We start from the raw sequence: 20107 nt of genomic DNA on the forward strand, positions 1-20107 counted from the left end.
TGCGGTACACGGGCCTCTCACTGTTGTGGCCTCTCCCATTGCGGAGCACGGGCTCCGGACGCACAGGCTCAGTGGCCATGGCTCACGGGCCCAGCCGCTCTGCGGCATGTGGGATCTTCCCAGACCGGGGCACGAACCCATGTCCCCTGCATCAGCAGGTGGATTCTCAACCACTGCGCCACCAGGGAAGCCCCCCATTAACTCTTAATTTTGGACATACCCTAGAAAATAGTCCATTGCATAGCAACAACCTGATTTTTTTTCCTTGGTGATCAAGACCAGCTAGTACCTCCTCCTTTGCTAGTTGATTCAGTAGCATGAGGAGTATAAAATGGCCAAGTGGCATTCTCAAATTCTAATACAGTGGAAGTACTGTGGAAACATTACATCCTGTGATCTCTGAACCATCAGAGCCCAAAGTTGCAGGAAGCAAAAATTTGGTAAGTTCTTAGGCATAATAAGGGGAACCCTTACCACGACTTAATTCCCCTACTCATTTTTTTCCTGGCAGTATGAGATATATCACTGTGTTTTGGTCATTGATATAAAGAATATACCACATCCTTTAAGGTGGAGCCCCAAGCTTTGAGGATATTCTCTCCCAACCTGTGGCATAACTATCTTCACCATTACACTGTTCAGTCAAGCTAGCTGCTTCTGGGTAATGGTATATACCAGTGATACCAGTGCTGCCCTTCTCTTACTGTGAAATGAGTTCCTTGGTTAGAACCAGTGCTGTGTGGGAATCCATAGACCAATAAGGCATTCCCTAAATCCATGAATGGTGGTGCTGGCAGAAGCATTGCTGTCAGGGGAGTCAGTTTCATATTCAGAAAAGTGTCTTTTTAGGTAAGAACAGGTCACTGCCCCCTCCATTATAGAAGTGATCCATTACCAGACCCCTGAGGAATGGGGCCGTATTGAGGGCTCCATATTGGTCTCTGTTGTTTGCAGTTTAGGCACTCAGTAGTTTCCTTAGCCAGATTCAGACTTGGTGAGGGTAAGTTGATGCTGTTGTGCCTATGCCTAACCTCTATCCCTATTGGCATGGCCACATTGTACATTAATGCATTGAGTAGTCCTGGGGTAGTAAGGGAATAAGCTAACTGACATCAACAGATCAATGTCATCTTATCCATATTGAGAGCCATTTTTTTTTTAAGTGGATAGCTTGTAGATAGCAGTCACCCCATGACATATATTCACATTTTGTGTTCATTCTAAACGATCCATTTCCAGTCCTCTTCCCCAGACCTCTGTGTCAGCCAGTTTTCTTTGTATTCTTTCCAAGTTCTGATCAGCTGGGCAACCCATTAACTATTGCCCGTGATTCAATGTAGATTTGTATCTCAGGTTATTTCTCCATCTAAATGAAGTGGTCACCCTCTGGTACAACCTTAAGTTCTCCGCACTGGGAGGCTTTTCTTTCACTACTGTCTTTCAGGGATATCTTTGATTGGGATTGTAATGTTTCAGCAGTCTGTTTTTGGTTGGTACCAGCATATTATACATAACCATTTTTTCCTTTCCCAGTCCAAATTTTTTTCTTTCTCAGTTAGCTTAGATATCTCTTATGCACTGATGAGAAGTACAAGGTGCAGCAGCCAGCCATGTACCGTAATATGCTTCTGACCCCTGGACCCCAAAACTTCACCAAGGTGAAGGCCTCTGCATTTTCGTGGTGTGTATCTCCTAATCTCTAGCATGCATGTATCTTACTAAAGCATCCAAGTACTTGCTACTTTTGCTCTTCAGGACCAATCTACATTGTCATCACTATAATGTTTTGTGGAATACCTGGGTTATCAAGATCTATCCAGGCTAGATTATTATGCCAAAGAGCAAGAGAGTTGTGTTATAATCTTCAGGAAAATATAGTGAATGTATATTGTTTACCCTGCTGAGAGGAAGCAAAATGCTTGTCATGGTGCTTGCAAATTAAAATAGAGGAAAAAAAAAGTCTATGCAAGTTTAGTTGCTTCCTGTTGTCTCCTCCTACATAATAACCTTAATTCCATGAATTAGGAAGTCAATATGAACTATCGGGATCTGGGGAAAAAACTACAGGGTAGGTTGAATAGATTGAATGAACACTGTATGATTGGATTTAGGCCAAAACCTCATTTACCACCATAACTTCCATTTTTGTATCCCTGGGAATTAGTATTAGAGTTAGCATCTAGTAATCCCCTAAAGGTCTAGATATTTTCCTTTTTTCAGTTCACAAACCCCTAGTAAATGGCTACAGGTCTCTTAGGGGAATTATTAGAGGAAAATTTACAATATACATATGTGGCTCTGTTGCATTGTCTTTGGGGGACCAAGGACTTTGTGTTTGGCAACTGGGAGTGACTGTGACCCTGCATTATAGTTATGGAAGTTAGGATCTAGGCTGCCAGATCTAGGTTTCTGTTGTTTATAGATCAAGTAATATTTTAGTCAACTGACTTTTCATTTTGTTTCTTAGAAGTGCCATGTTTAATAAAGCACTACTAAAGGTCTCTGCAGGTTGAAATCTTCTGATTGCCACATTTTGTCCATGCTGTCCGTTAACATCATTGCTCCCTCCTTTTTCTTGTTAAACTCTGCCGTTTGACCTATGCACTCTGGGATCTCATCATGCCTATTAGGGAGTCTTTTTCAGTGGTGTCATCTCCCCATGTTATTCCCAACCCACAGAAGACAGACACTACAGAGTTTTTCAAGGATGTAGATTCCCTCACTAATGTATTTTTCAGTGCTTTAGTGCAGCGTTCTCTGGGAACCCATGGATTATGTAGTAGGAGGGTGTGTATAATATATTCAGGTTGTACATGGTTAATCCACTTTAGCATTCATATTTTTCTAAGCATCCGGATTTCTTCTACATTTTGCCAGGAACGTTTGGGCATTTCCTCCTCATTAAATGTAGACTCCTTTGGGATGTAAGTTTCATTCAGTCGGCAAGGAAACTATTAGAAGTACTTACAACTGCTTAAGCAAATATATTATATTTGGCCCTATTCAAACTCTTTTGGTCAAACTCACTTAAAATTCATTTCTACAACTATTCCCTAGGTTTTTGCTGATATAATTTATCAAAATATTATAATTACTTTTGGATATAAGCTGTCTTTTCTCAGTTAAGACATCGTACTTATTTTCTTGGAACATGCCTACTTCTGATTTTAGAGGTACTAAGGAATGGTGGAGGTAGGTTTTGAGAATAGACATCCCCCTTCAAGGCAACTGTCTCAGGTAAGAGTATTCATAGTTTAAGCAAGAGGCTAATCTCAGGGCTTCCCTGGTGGCGCAGTGGTTGGGAGTCCGCCTGCCGATGCAGGGGACGCGGGTTCGTGCCCCGGTCCGGGAAGATCCCACATGCCGCGGAGCAGCCGGGCCCGTGAGCCACGGCCGCTGAGCCTGCGCGTCCGGAGCCTGTGCTCCGCAGCGGGAGAGGCCACAACAGTGAGAGGCCCGCGTACCGCAAAAAAAAAAAAAAAAGAGGCTAATCTCAGCCCATGGGAGGGGAGCTGCTTCTGCTTACAGAAGAGGCTCAGAGAGACTTCAGGGGTTCAAGATTCCAACATTCATCTGAATCCGCTCAGGTATCCCCATTTCACATCTTAGGTTCTCACTCCTTCCACAACAGTGCCTTAACTTTCGCAAAAGAGACTTAGGAAGTATGTATATTCAACTTTCACTGTAAGTATGCAAGCTGCAAAATTAAACTCTGAGTCCAGTTCTTAGGAAGATCATACCTGTGGTTACAAGAAATAAGAATCTGTTTTTAAAGTGCCACTTCAGAAACTCTGTAACTTTCTTATCATGAATTGAACTGAAATTTAAAAACCCCGTGTGTCATTTTATTCTGTAAGCTCTCCTTTAGAGTCAGAAGCAGCCTGCTCATAGTTCTTGTCATCATTATTACCACCATAATGGTCAGGTCAGATAGTCATTTGGTTCCCTTCAGCACTTGTTTCAATAATGATAATTAATCATTATGCTAGTGCATGGCTTGGATCACTAGTATCCCATTTTCCATTGGGAAGGAGCTCAGCAGTGCATTGAAGGTCAAGGCCATAATCAAGCCAGTTCCTGAATCCTTTGTTTCCTGGGGCACCTCCATTATCAAGAAGATGAAACCACACTAGGGTATTTTTAACAGAGGGAATTTAATGTAGGATTGGTTACACAGGTGTGGAAGACTAAAAGAGCAAAAAAGTAAAACTGAAGTAACCTAGATACAATAACTGCTTCAGGAAGTTACTGCTTGAAGGTCTAGGGAACAAAGGGATTAACAGAACTTTGGAACTCAGAGGAGCTCTTTGAAGCTGAGGATCAGACCTCTGTGGAATGTATACTGTCCAGCCATTAGTGATATCTCAGAGGGAGTGACAAGAAGCTGGTTATAAGAGTGCTGAAAAAAGCAGGAGACTGAAAGCTGTAGGGTGATGCTGATTGAAATGCATGCAAACAGGAAGAAGGAAGTCTTTCCTCCCCTCCTCCTAACTACTAATCTCTACCTAGTATCCTCTATTTGACAAAGGTCTATCAGGAAACCATATGCCAAAGGAAAAATAATTTTGCAGAATCCTAGCCCCTGTATTACAGAATAGACTATAGAAGGATGAATTTGGAGTTAGGAAAACAATGTCAGTGACCAAACTGCTAATTAGCTGTTTTTCTTAGGTTCTGAGAAGTTGTGACAACATTTAGATATGTGAAATATTATTGCACAGATTCTGTTCATAGATGCCTAGAAGCTCACTTTGGCTTCCAAACAGTGACATTCTTCCTGCTTTGGACATTTTCTCTGTTCTCATGTTTTCCTTCCCACATTACTTTCCTTGACTCTGACAACTGGGAGAATGGATAGGTTTTTGTCTTTGGATCAGTGATTAGAGTGTCTGAACTCTGGTGAGATCTAAGCTAGTCACTTTCAAACTTTTTTGACAAGACCTACAATGAGAAATATTTGCAATCCAAAATACACATATTACAAATATGTCCCAGAATCAAGAGTTTTATGAAATAATACTTGGTCCTAACTATTTAGTGAAAGATACTGATAATTTCTATCCTATTCTATCCTATCCTTTTCTATTCTTAATCTTATTCTGATTGTGTTCTTTAAAAGACTTACCACAACTCAATCAATTATGTAATCTATAATTTGATAAACACTGATCAAAGCAACAGTGTGAAGTAAATGTAAATATTCTCTCCTTCTTAATTGTATAAACAATGCTTAACTTGGCAAGTTTTTGGTCATTTTTGTTGTTGTTCCTATTCGGGCCCCCAACACATTATTTTTCTTTAAATTCAGGGTGAGAAGAAAGATATTTTAGAACTGAGCTTGTAGTTCTGGTGGTGGAGAAAAATTATACAATAATGATATTTAATGGGAGCATTTCTTATGTTTCCTCCCTCCCTCCTTTTCCTACTGAGGGGGGAAAAACAGTGACTATATATATATGTGATAACTTAAGTCAGAGAAAAAAAAATCCAAATTCTTCATAATTATTTCTCTACTCATTAGTTTGTCAAATATTTGTATATCTTCTATGTATAAAATCTTGAACTCAGCAGATGATACAGCCATTAAAAACACAAATGTGAGCTTCATAATTATTGATAGTAGTGCGATGTTAGAACTAGTCTGAGGTAGTAAAACATGCTCTGAGTTGAAAAATACTCAATCTGAGATATGAAAGATAAATATAGTTAGCTAGAAGAAAGATGGAATTTGGGGATGGGATGGGAAGGAAAGAATAGTCTTAGAAGGAATAATTTTTATATTACCTCTTGAAATAGGAAGGATCAAGGTAAGACAAAAAACAAAAAGCTGTTCTGGCTATTAGCATAGAGAGATGGAGATAGCGTAGCACAAGATGAAGATGGGAAGGTAGATAGGATTCAGATCATATAGGGCCTTGTACGCCACTTTGACCATTTATATGAAGAGCAAAGAGGAGTATAGAAGAAAATGATATGAAGACATTTGTCTTTAATTTCACTCTAGCGGTGGTATGGGATGAAATGCAGGGGGGTAAGGGTATGTATGGAGAGATTAGTTAGGCTATTGCAATAATCCGTGTAAGAGGTGACTGTGGCTTGGACTAGGGTGGCAGCTTCGGAGGGGAAAAGTAGATGACTTATCTAAAAGATATTTAGGAGGTAAAACTGAAAGGACTAGTTAGATGTGGGAGTTGAGAGAGAAAAAGAGGGCGAGGATAATGCCAGAGGTTTCTAGCTTGGGTAGCTAATATGTGGAATAAATGGGAAAATCAGGCTTGGGGAAACATTAATGGTTTAAACTTTGGCTATACTGGGTTTGAGGTTTGGGCTCTTACTAAGTACTAGGCATTGTGCTAAGCTTTTCATACACATTATTTGATCTAATCCTTACAAATTTAATTAATTTTCCTATTTTACAAATGAGACAGCTATTAAGTGGACAGAGCCACAATTTCATTTTTATTCTTTAAGAAGGGAGAGATTCAACCATGTTTAAATGTTTCTGAGAAGAATCCAGAAGAGAAGGAGATGTTGAAGATAATGGAAGGGAAAGGGATAATCCATAATATAAAGCTAATGAGTAGATGCGTAGATAGAACGATGTCTTCTCTATTTAGAGAAAGAGTGCATATGCAGGTTAGTTTGTGGATTTGATGTTAGAAGGGTAAGGGAATTTCTTCTTGATGGCATCTGTTTTCTCTGCAAAGTAGGAAAAATATATTTTAAGACTGAGGAGTGAGAGGGAGAATGGAGGTTTAAGGATGGTAAAGTTTCAGAATAGTTTTTGTGGAAAGTAGAGTTAATGAATCAATTAATGATTTGGTAAGTAAATGAGAGTGGGTTAAGAAGACACTGTTAGTAATTCACAGAGTTTAAAATGATGTTTTATTAGCATCATAACAGCATAAGGCAAAAATCTAATTAAATGAGATATGTGTGATACAGCTAACAGACATAGAAAGGCAAGGATGGGAGGGAGAGTAATGTGGCTTTCAGTCATTGGGAGAGATTTTGTGGAAGAATTAGAACTTACTTAGTCCATGATGCACAGGTAGGTAAATTTGATATGAAGAACAACACAAGCCAAGTACAGTTAAGTCCCCTCTGTACAAATGAGTTCTGTTTCGAGAGTGCTTTCATAAGTCCAGTTTGTTCCTAGGTTCAACAAAGTTAGCCTAGGTACCCAACTAACACAATTGGCCATATAGTATTGTGCTGTAATAGGTTTATAATACTTTCGCATCTTTGAAAGTTCGCAACTTGAAGGTTTGTATGTGTGGGACTTACTGTATGGAGTGTGTCCTTAGTGGTAATCTGTAGTTATTTGGTTGATGATAATCCTTCTTTTATGTCAATATTTCAGTGACTATGGGGGTGAGCCTATATCAGGACCTGCATTTGATCCATCAAGTCACTCAGCTCCAGCTCCTGCTTCTGCTCCCTCTTCTTCTTCAGCATTTCGACCTGTAATGCCATCTAGGCAAATTGTAGAAAGGCAACCTCGGATGCTGGACTTCAGGGTTGAGTACAGAGACAGAAATGTTGATGTGGTACTTGAAGACAGCTGTACCGTTGGTAAGGTTTTTCCTACCATATAGCCTCCACAAATAATTCATTAGGTAAACATTCAGTTTATATTCTTTTGTTTTGAGTTGACTGCTGACAAGAAGGAAAAAAAAATTGATATTGTTTCATACAGATTATTGTGTTCTAATTTTAAATACTGTCTTTAGATTGAGGTAAGTTTGAGAATAATTTTTTTTTGTTCCACATATGCAGAATGGTATATGAAGCTGTTTTAGGGCAGATACAAATCAAGCATCTCAGAGCTTAAAAAAATACCAGAATTATTAAGTATATTGATATCAGACTTTATAGCTGAAGCTCCTTCATTTTTAATACTATGATTAATGAGAAATCAGAAATAAGACATTTCCATCACTTCTTCTCCCTGCCAGCTAAATAAATGCTGTAGTACTGTTCTCTCAAAGGAGACTCATAGTGTATGCCTGCCATTTTCAGACAAACTTTACCAAAATTCTGTAGAGAAGCTATGTTGAATTCATGTTTGATTCAGATTATTTGATCCATGTTGCAGAACTAGAAATTGTATTAATTTCTATTTTAATACGGTTTTGCCTTATATCTAAATTTTAGATATTTCTGAAATTTTGCCTTTGTTTCTTTTTGGGGAGATCCTTTCCTAATTTTATTTAATTTTATTAATTGAGGTACCAGTCTGTGGCCTGTTAGGAACTGAGATGCACAGCAGGAGGTGAGCGACGGGCAAGCGAGCAAAGCTTCATCTGTATTTATAGCCGCTCCCCATCGCTTGCATTACCGCCTGAGCTCCACCTCCTGTGAGATCACCAGTGGCATTAGATACTCATAGGAGCACAGACCATATTGTGAACGGCGCGTGCGAGGGATCTAGGTTGCGCACTCCTTATGAGAATCTAATGCCTGATGATCTGAGGTGGAGCTGAGGCAGTGATGCTAGTACTGGGGAGCAGCTGCAAATACAGATTATCATTAGAAGAGAGGTTTGACTGCACAGAGACCGTAATAAATCAGTTGCTTGCGGACTAATATCAAAACCCTATCAGTGAGTGGCAAGTGACAATTAAGGGGATCTAGGGCGCACTCCTTATGAGAATCTAATGCCTGATGATCTGAGGTGGAGCTGAGGCAGTGATGCTAGTACTGGGGAGCAGCTGCAAATACAGATTATCATTAGAAGAGAGGTTTGACTGCACAGAGACCGTAATAAATCAGTTGCTTGCGGACTCATATCAAAACCCTATCAGTGAGTGGCAAGTGACAATTAAGCAAGGCTTTATAGTGGCAAGTGAGTTGATGTACTTCAATTGTACAGCTGCATCTGGTGGCAGGCTTTAAGTCAGAATCCAACACTTATTTTAGTCCATGAGTGGCCCGCCCATTATTTTATTTACCACTTCTATCCGCGCCTCTTTCCCACTCTGCGCGCTTGTCTCAAAGTTTTGTTAAGCCCACAAGCTAACCCTAGCCAAAATGAGTAAAAAACAAACGTCGCTGGAGAGCTTCTTTGAAAAGGGGGAAGACCCAATGATGAGACAGCAGAAGAGTCTAAGGTTGCCAACAAAAAGAAAGCTGCATTTAAAAGAAAATACCAAGAGTTCTACTTAAATTACAGGTTCATTGCAACAGGTGATTGACATTCTCCAACCCCGCTTTGTATAATATGTGGCAACCGGTTATCCAATGCACCTGTGAAGCCTTCAAAACTGCTTTGCCACATGGAGACCAAGCACCCTACATTAAAGACAAGCCTTTGGAGTTTTTCTAAAGAAAACAATGTGAACACAAGAATAGAAGTAATTATTGAAGGCCACCACTTCATCGAATGTGTCTGCACTGAGAGCATCATTCTTAGTGGCTAACCGCATTGCTAAAGCTAAGAAGCCTTTTACTATTGGTGAAGAGTTGATCCTGCCTGCTGCTAAGGACATTTGGTGTGAACTTTTAGGAGAGGCTGCAGTTCAGAAGGTGGCACGTGTTCCTCTTTCAGCTAGCACCATAACTAGATGAATTGATGAAATAGCAGAGGATATTGAGGCATAATTGTTAAGAGGATTAATGAGTCACCGTGGTACGCAATCCTGGTTGACGAGTCTACCGATGTTGACAACAAGGCAACAGTGCTTGTTTTTGTGCGATACATTTTTCAGGAGGATGTGCATGAGGGTATGTTATGTGCACTTTTGTTGCCAGCCAACACTACAGCTGCAGAACTATTCAAGTCTTTGAATTATTACATATCAAGAAAACTGAATTGGTCATTTTGTGTCAGTATATGCATGGACGGAGCAGCTGCCATGACTGGATGGCTTTCTGGTTTCTCAACTCGGGTCAAAGAGGTCATTTCTCAAATGTAAGTCTACGCAGTGTATCATCCGTAGAGAAATGCTGGCTAGCTGAAAAATGTCACCTGAACTTAAGAGCGTTTTGCAGGATGTGATTAAAATTATCAGCCATATTTAAAGTACATGCCCTTAACTCACATCTGTTCACGCAGCTCTGTGAGGAGGAAGATGCAGAGCACACACGTCTTCTCTTACACACAGAAGTGAGATGGCTTTCTAAAGGTAGATCACTGGCCAGAGTTTCTGAGTTATGAGAACCACTCCAGAGATTTCTTTTAGAAAAATGGTCACCACTGGCAGCACATTTCAGTGCCACAGAATGGGTCGCAAAACTTGCTTACTTGTGTGACATACTCAACCTGCTCAACGAACTCATTCTGTCACTTCAGGGGAGAAGGACAACTGTGTTCAAGTCGGCAGATAAAGTGGCTGCATTCAAAGCCAAACTGGAATTATGGGGGCAACAAGTGAACATTGGGAATTTTGACATGTTTCAAACATTAGCAGAGATTTTGAAAGAGACTGAGCCAGGGCCTTCTTTCTCCCAGCTGGTGCGTGATCACCTATCTCAGCTTTCAAAAGAGTTTGAGCATTACTTCCCAACCACAGAAGACTGAACTGGGAAGGAATGGATCTGTGACCCATTTGTGAATAAGCCAGGTGAATCGACTTTGTCTGTGCTAGAAGAGGATCAAATGCTTGAGATTGCAAATGACGGTGGCCTTAAAAATATGTTTGAGACAACCTCAGATCTCCATACATTCTGGATGAAAGTCAAGGTGGAATATCGTGAGATTGCGACAAAAGCACTGAAAAGGCTGCTTCCATTTCCAACATCCTGTCTTTATGAAGCAGGGTTTTCTGCAGTGACAGCAACCAAAATGAGATTATGGAGTAGACTGGGCATAAGCAACACACTTTGGGTGTCACTGTCTCCCGTCACCCCCAGATGGGACCATCTAGTTGCAGGAAAACAAGCTCAGGGCTCCCACTGATTCTGCATTATGGTGAGTTGTATAATTATTTCATTATGTATTACAATGTAATAATAATAGAAATAAAGCACACAATAAATGTAATGTGCTTGAATCATCCTGAAACCATCCCCCCACCCCATCTGTGGAAAAACTGTCTTCCACAAAACCAGTCCCTGGTGCCAAAAGGGTTGGGACCGCTGCATTACAGAGAAAAGCAAGTCTGTTAAAAGAGTGATCATTCCCAAACATGAATCAGATTGTTATTCCCTTACTTAAAACCATTTAGAAACTTTCCATTGTTTTGGGGATAAAATTCAAATCTTTTAACATGACCTGTAAGTCCTGCTCGACCAGACCCTGCTGCATTTCTAGTTTTCATCCATTATGACTCTCCTTCTTACTCACCATGCCTGAGTTGTAACGGACCTCTTTCAGTTCCTTGAATAGGTTATTAGCTCAGGGCCTTTGTACTTGTTCCTTTTTTTGCCTGGATTCCTCCCCTAGTCTAGTCCCTTCTCCCTGTGCCCATCCCCATGCCCCCAAATATTCTCTTATACATTCCTTTTTATTTTAAAAATGAGATATATACAGTATAGTTTTATTAACTATGGGTACGTTGTTGTAGAGTGGTTCTCTAGAACTGTTTCATCTTGAGTAAGTGAAACTCTGTATCCACTGAACAGCAACTTCCCATTTTCCCCTCCTGCAAGCCCCCTGGGCAGTCATCATTCTGCTTTCTGCAGAAAGTCTATGAGTTTGACTACTTTAAATACCTTATATAAGTGGAATCATGCAACATTTGTCTTTCTGGCTTATTTCACTTCATATGATAAGTGAAAGGCTCATCCATGTTGTAGCATATTACAGGATTTCGTTCCTTTTTAAAAGCTGAATAATATTCCATTGTATGTATATACCACATTTTCTTTATCCGTTCATCTGTTGATGGACATTTAGGTTGTTTCTACCTCTTGGCTATTGTGAATAAGGCTACAGTGAACATGGGATTGCAAATATCTCTTGAGACACTGCTTTCAATTCTTATTTTTGGTGTGTGTGTGTGTTGCTTTGTTGCTTTATTTTATTTTATTGCAGTATAGTTGATTTACAATGTTGTGTAAGTTTCAGGTGTACAGCAAAGTGATTCAGTTATACATGTACGTATATTCATGCTTTTTTAGATTCTTTTCTCATATAGGTTATCACAGAATATCGATGCAGTTATACATGTACATATATTCATGCTTTTTTAGATCCTTTTCTCATATAAGTTATCACAGAATACTGAATAGAATTCCCTGTGCTATACAGTAGGTCCTTGTTGGTTATCTATCTTACATGTAGTAGTGTATGTGTGTATTCATCCCAGGCTTCTGATTTATCCCTCCCAACCCCCTATGTTTCCCCTTTGGTAACCATAAGTTTGTTTTTGATATCTGTAAGTCCATTTCTGTTTTGTAAATAAGTTCATTTGTTTCTTTTCTTTCTTTTTTTAAATTAGATTCCACATATGAATGATATCATATGATATTTGCCTTTCTTTCTCTGACTTACTTCACTTAGTATAATAATCCCTAGGTCCAACCATGTTGCTGCAAATGGCATTATTTCATTCTTTTTTATGGCTGAGTAATATTCCCTTGTATATAGGTACCACCACAGTTTTACCCATTCCTCCGTCGATGGACATTTAGGTCAGTTCTTTTGGATTAATACCCAGAAGTGAGATTGCTGGATCATATGTTAGCTCTATTTTTAATTTTTGAGGAGCTTCCATACTCTTTATCATAGTAGCTGCACATTTTACATTTCTAGCAATAGTGCACAAGGGTTCCAATTTTTTCACATCCTTACCAACACTTGTTATTTTCTGTTATTTTGTTTTTGTTTTTATAATGGCCATCTTAACATGTATGAGTTGATATCTTGTGGTTTTGGTTTGCATTTCATGATGATTGGTGATACTGAGCATCTTTTCATATACCTTTTGGTCATTTATATGTCTTCTTTGGAGAAATGTCTAATCAAGTCCTTTGCCCATTTTAAAATTGGCTTATTTAACTTTTTGCTATTGAATTGTGAATTTCTTTATTTGTTTTGAATATAACCCCTTAACAGATATGTGGTTTGCAAATATTTTCTCCCATTCTGTAGGTTGCCTTTTTACTCTGTTGATTGTTTCTTTTGCTGAACAAAAGCTTTTTAGTTTAATGTAGTCCCACTAGTCTATTTTTACATTTGTTGTCTATGCTTCTGGTGTCATATCCAAGAAATCACTGCCAAGATAAATGTAATGGAGGTTTTTCTGTATGTTTTCTTCTAGTAGTTTTATACTTTGAGACCTGTAATCCATTTTGAGTTAATTTTTGGGTATGATGTAAGGTAAAGGTCTAATTTCATTCTTTTGCATGTGGATATCCAGTTATGCCCGTACCATTTGTTAAAGAGGCTGTCCTTTCTCCATCATGTAGACTTGGCACCCTTGTCAAAGATCATTTGACCTATATGTGTGGGTTTATTTCTAGGCTCTCTGTTCTGTTCCATTGGTCTATATTTCCATCTTTACACCAGTACCATACTGTTTTGATTACTTTGTAAAATGTTTTGAAGTAAGTGTGAGGCCTTGAGCTTCATTCTTTCTCAAGATTGTTTTAGCTATTCAGGGTCCTTTGTGGTTCCATATGAATTTTGGTATTGTTTTTTCTATTTCTACAAAAAATGCCATTGGGATTTTGATAGGGATCACATTGAATCTGTATGTCCCTTTGGGTAGTATGGACATTTTAACAATATTAAGTCTCTCAATCCATGAACATGTGATGTCTTTCCATTTATCTGTGTCATCTTTTAATGTCTTTCAGCAGTGTTTTATAGTTTTCATTGAACAGGTCTTTTGCCTTCTTGGTTAAGTTTATTCCTATGTATTTTGTTCTTCTGATGCTGTTATAAATGGGATTGTTTTCTTAGTTTCCCTTTTGGATTATTTGTTGTTACTATATAGAAACATAGCTATTTTGTATCCTGCAACTTTGCTGAATTCATTTATTAGTGCTAATATGGTTTGTGTGTGTGTGTGTGTGTGTGTGTGTGTGTGTGTGTGTGTAATCTTCAGGTTTCTTTACATATAAGATATATTATCTACAAAGAGAGATAATGTTATTTCTTTTTTCCTGATTTGGATGCCTTTCATTTCTTTTTGTTGCCTAATTGCTCTGGCTAGGATTTCCAATACTATGCTGAAAAGAAGTGGCAAGAGTGGGCATCCTTGTATTGTTCATGATCTTTAGAGGAAAAGTTTTTCGTTTTCACTATTGAGTAAGATGTTAGCTGTGATCTTTTCATATATGGCCTTTACTGTATTAAGGTAATTTCCTTTTGTTCCTAGTTTGTTGAGTGTTTTTGTCATGAAATGGTATTTTGTCAGATGTTTTTTCTGTATCTATTGAGATGACCATGTGATATTTTCCCCTTCATTCTGTTAATATGGTATATCACATTGATTGATTTTCATATGTTGAACCATGCTTGCATCCCATGGATAAATTCTACTTGGTATATGATCCTTTTAATGTGCTGTCAAATTCAGTTTTTAAGTGTTTTGCTGAGGATTTTTGCATCTATATTCATCAGGAATATTAGCCTGTTGGTTTTTGTTGTTGTTCTTCTTCTTCTTATAGTGTTTTTTTCCTGGCTTTGGCAACAGGGTAATGTTGGCCTCATAAAATGAGTATGGAAGTGTTCTACCTCTTCAAATTTGGGAAGATTTCGAGAAAGATTGATGTTAACTTTTCTTTAAATGTTTGGTAGAATTCTCCAATGAAGCCATCTGGTGCTGGTCTTTTTTTATTGGGAGGGTTTTGATTATTGATTCAGTCTCCTTACTTAGTTATAAGTGTGTTCAGATTTTCTTTTTCTTTATGATTCAGTCTTGGTAGATTATATGTTTCTAGGAATTGACCCATTTCTTCTAAGTTATCCCATTTGTTGGTATATAATTGTTTATAGTAGTCTCTGTGATTCTTTTTATCTTTGTGGCATCAGTTGTAATATCTCCTTTTTCATTTCTGATTTTATTTGAGTCTTCTCTCATTTTTTCTTGGCTTAGGCTGAAAATTCATCAGTTTTGTTGATTGTTTCAAACATCAGCTCTTAGTTAGATTGATTTTGTCTGTTGTTTTCCTATTCTCTTTTCATTTATTTCTAGTGTTTATTGAAGACTAACTTCCTCACTTCTACTAACTTTGGGCTTAGTTTGTTCCTCTTTTTCTAGTTACTTGAAGTGTAAAGTTAGGTTGTTTATTTGAGATCTTTCTACTTTTTTAATGTAGGCCTCTACTACTATAAACTTTCCTCTTAGTACTGCTTTCTCTGCATCCCATAAGTTTTGGTATTTTGTGTTTTATTTTCATTTGCCTCATGATATTTTCTAATTCTCTTTCGATTTCTTCTTTGGCCCATTGGTTGTTCAAGCAAAAGTTGTTTAATTTCTATATATTTGTGAATTTTCCAGGATAGACGACATGTTAGGTTACAAACAACAGATTTAAGAAGATTGAAATCATACCAAGTATGTTTTCCAGCCACAATATACTGAAACTAAAAATCAATAGCACTTTTCCTTTACCCTTTTCTTCTTAAATTTATTATCTATCCTAGAGCATGTTCCATGTGTGCTTGAGAAGAATGTGTATTCTGGTGCTGTTGGCTGTTATGTTTTGTACATGTCTGTTAGTTCCATTTCATCAACAGTGTTGTTCAAGTCCTTATTGATATTCTCTGTGGAAGTTTTATCCGGTATTGAAATCCCCTACTATTATTGTGTTGTTGTATATTTCTCCCCTCTGTTCTTCCACTGTTTGCTTTACATATTGGGTTCTTTGTTTTGGGGTACATGTATGCTTATAATTGGCACATCTTCCTGGTGAGTTGACTCTTTTGTCATTATATAATATCTTTCTCTCTCTTGTAGCTTTTTTTTCTGAGTTTTTTAAAAAATTGAATTATAGTTGATTTATAGTATTATGTTAATTTCAGGTGTACAGCATAGTGATTTAGTACTTTGGCAGATTATATTCCATTATAGGTTATTACAAGATATTAGGTATAATACCCTGTGCTATATAGTATTATTTCAGATTTTTATCTGTTTTAAGAAAACTAGAAGGCAGTCCTATATTAAATAAATTTTAACTGCTATTGTATGGCATGTGACTGAGTAAATAACAGTGTCTCTTTCAAATTGACCTGATTCTTTTTGTTGCTAGAATATTTGGCATATAGTGAAAGTTCATGGATATTTTAATCACTTGAACCACTTTTTCATTGGTTCACTCAGTTGGAGTGACATCCACTGCTGATTTCAAAGATGGTGATCAAAATGCTGGCTTCTGGATTATACATCTTAATATTACACTTTAAGTCTATTGTAGTTTGGAGAATATGAACTATTTTAAAGCTTTGTTATAGAAATATATGATAGAATTTCTAGGGATCACATTTTGTAAACTCTTGGCCTTTTAATTCACTATAAAAGCAGACTTGTGCCTAAGTATGGTAGGCTAGAAGCATTTGTGTTATTCTGTTTGAAAACAAATACAATTTAAATAGTTACATACGTTTTGTAAATAAAATTTGATTCCAAATGAATTGTAAACCAAATATTATTGTATGATATGTATCTCCTGCTTCTCTAAACTCTTCCAATTTTTTATTTGTTCTGGATTATAGTTGTTCTCTTATTATAAATTATGTGCCAGTCACACATCACGTCATGCACCTTTTTCTTTGTTCATTGTTGGTTTGTTGATATGCATCACTGTGGAAGGTATACTCAGGGATATTTGGGATTGTTAGAAGTTTTTTCTTCTTTCATTTCTTTCACTGCTTTTGATTAAGTTCTGTTAGTTTTATCACAGTATCATTTGAATTCCTCCTTTATTTGGATCCCCTCCATTACAGTTCAAGAATGAATTTCTTTCATAAGTTATTAAAATAATTCCTCCCTCTATTTCCATTCTTTCAGTTTCTTTCTTCCTCTAGTCTGTATTTTACATAGTTTCCCTATAGTGATCTTTCTAGAATATAAATTTCCTCATATCCTTCATTGGTTCCTTATTTTTTATATTCTGTTACTTATTAAGGAATTGGATAAATACTAATTTTTCTGTATATATATAAATATTAAAAGGCAAAGAGATGCTAAATAAGATAATGCCACTTCCCATGCTATTACCAGGGAGACTCAACATAGTATAAAAGTAAGCCTAGGGGCAGCCAAGAAGTTTATATCAGAGTGACATGTAGTAGTAATTGTATTGGTCTGTTAATGTTTTTAGTGTCCTGTTTATTACTGCAGTTTCATTTTATTACAAAATCCTTCTGGATTTTCTTAAATAAATTTAGAGAATTATTTTATTATTCATTTATTTATTTTTAAAATAAATTTATTTCTTTTATTTATTTATGTTTGGTTGCGTTGGGTCTTCATTGCTGTGCGCTGGCTTTCTCTAGTTGTGGTGAGCGGGGGCTGCTCTTCGTTGCCGTGCACGGGCTTCTCTTTGTGGTGGCTTCTCTTATTGTGGAGCATGGGCTCTAGGGTGCATGGGCTTCAGTAGATGTGGCGCATGGGCTCAGTAGTTGTGGCTCGTGGTCTCTAGAGCACAGGCTCAGTAGCTGTGGCACACAGGCTGAGTTGTTCTGCGGCATGTGGGACCTTCCCGGACCAGGGCTTGAACCCGTGTTCCCTGCATTAGCAGGTGGATTCTTAACCACTGCACCACCAGGCAAGCCCCTAGAGAATTATTTTAAAGCATAAGTTCTTCTATAAAATACTATCTAGTGTGAAAAGTAGTGTCATCGTTAGGGTAGGAATTATTGTGTATTATTATGTTTAAGATCTAGCAATGGATTTAACCTAACATACAGGTATTTGTTCAATAAAGTTTGTTGAATCAATGCTGTCAGCAAACCTACTTTTGCTGAGCCTGTTCAGCATAGCCTTAGTTCCATTTCTAGCATGTAGCAGAAAAATAGGTCCGTTGTTAGTTAAACCATTTGCCTTTTTTTTTTTTTTTTTGCGGTACACGGGCCTCCCACTGCTGCGGCCTCTCCCGTTGTGGAGCACAGGCTCCGGACGCGCAGGCTCAGCGGCCGTGGCTCACGGGCCCAGCTGCTCCACGGCATGTGGGACCTTCCCGGACAGGGGCACGAACCCGTGTCCCCTGTATCAGCAGGCGGACTCCCAACCACTGCACCACCAGGGAAGCCCCATTTGCCTTGTTTTGTTGTTGTTTTTATTTTTATTTTATTTTTTTATACAGCAGGTTCTTATTAGTCATCCATTTTATACACATCAGTGTATACATGTCAATCCCAATCTCCCAGTTCATCACACTCCCCCACCCCCACCCCCATCACTTTTCCCCCTTGGTGTCCATACGTTTGTTCTCTACATCTATGTCTCTATTTCAGCCCTGCAAACTGGTTCATCTGTGCCATTTTTCTAGGTTCCACATATATGCGTTAATATACGATATTTGATTTTCTCTTTCTGACTTACTTCACTCTGTATGACAGTCTCTAGACCATCCACGTCTCTACAAATGGCCCAATTTCGTTCCTTTTTATGGCTGAGTAATATTCCATTGTATATATGTTGTTGTTTTTAATCTACTTTCTTAAAACTACTTTTATTATGTTGGATACCATTTTAGTTTAAAAGAATCAGATTGAGTATCAAAAGAGTGAAAACATTTAGCAAGTGCATTTTGAGGCTGAAAAAATAATTTGGGGTATTTACAACCAGTTTTTGTCTTGAATATATAAACTTGGATTCTGGACTTGACTCTGCAACTCAGGTAAAGTATGTAATTTTTAGCACAGGCCTTAACTCCTCTATGCCTTAGCCACCCTTTATGAATAATAAGCATTATGTAAGTGTTTTCTGTTTTTGGCTGTTGTTAGTGCGTGTTAAAGAAAAAAAGAGTAGCAATCTTGTTTGTCTCACATAGATGGTGTTAGCATGAAATAACAAGAGAACTGATCATAGCTTGTTCTTTGGGGAGAAAAGGTAGCAGATGTTGTGCATTAGTAGCATTATTCTTTGATCCGTCTGCAAACTAATGTCTGTTGTCACCATGCCAACAATTATGTACACCCCAAATTATTTATAAAATCATTTTTTCAAGTTTTGTTGAGATATAATTGACATAGAGCACTGTATAAGTTTAAGTGTGCAGTATAATGATTTGACTTACATACATCATATAAAGTCATTTTAAAATATAAATAAGCAGCATCTCTGACTGTGTGGTCTTACTGTGCATAGTTTATTTTTATATATGCATTAGCAATATTTTTTTTGATTTAGTTTCACATTTTTAAATACTTCACTTTCAGTAAACATTTTTCAAATGGAGACGTATATAAGGAACAAAATGAATACCTTCCCTTTCTCTGATTCTTAACTCCCTGCTGTTGTCAGTTTGGTATGTGGTTTAAGGTTGCCATTTTATAAAATGTCTTTACTTTATTTAAAAGTAATGTGCACTTGATTACTTTTATTCCTTATGTCACTTTTGTTGTCTGTAAAGCAAGGCAATGACTATCAGAAGCATAGACTCATGTTTTCTAACACCTTTAGTTTCTTCCATTCATCTTTCAGTCTCCTCTTCCTCTGATAATTTCCTATCATCTTCCTTTGAAAGATTATAAAACAGCTTTTTTCCTTTTTAAAGGAATAAACATACATAGTAATGGCTCGGACATACATACACAAGCATACCTTGGAGATACTGTGGGTTCGGTTCCAAGTCCACTGCGATAAAGTGACTATTACAGCAAGTTACATGAATTTTTCGGTTTCCCGGTATGTAAAAAAGTTGTTTACACTATACAACTTATTAAATGTGCAACTATATTAAATGTGCAGTGGCATTATGTCTAAGAAAATAATGCAAATGCCTTAATTGAAAAATATTTTATTGCTAAAATATGCTAACCATCATCTGAGCCTTCAACGAGTCAGAATCTTTTTGCTGGTTGAGGATCTTGCCTCAGTGTTGATGACTGCTTGACTGATTAGGAGGGTGGTGGTTGCTGAGGGCTGGGGTGCCTGCGGCAGTTTCTTAAAATAAGACAATGGTTTGTCACATCAGTTGACTCTTCCTTTCACAAATGAGCTCTCTGTAATGGCTGATGCTGTTTGATAGCATTTTACCCACAGTG

The 20107-nt window shown here is 37.7% G+C and overlaps 1 protein-coding gene across 1 annotated transcript in view; it reads left to right on the forward strand.

The window, feature by feature from the left end:
- Positions 1–20107, forward strand: part of FAF1 (Fas associated factor 1) — a 514789-nt gene that overhangs the window by 186128 nt on the left and 308554 nt on the right. The window contains exon 4 of the mRNA XM_007459639.1: positions 7364–7575. Coding sequence (XP_007459701.1) covers positions 7364–7575 — 212 coding nt within the window. The remainder of the gene's footprint in view (positions 1–7363; positions 7576–20107) is intronic.

The sequence above is a fragment of the Lipotes vexillifer genome, unplaced genomic scaffold (genome assembly GCF_000442215.2).
Source record: "Lipotes vexillifer unplaced genomic scaffold, Lipotes_vexillifer_v1.1 scaffold525, whole genome shotgun sequence".
Classification (NCBI taxonomy): Eukaryota; Metazoa; Chordata; class Mammalia; order Artiodactyla; family Lipotidae; genus Lipotes; species Lipotes vexillifer.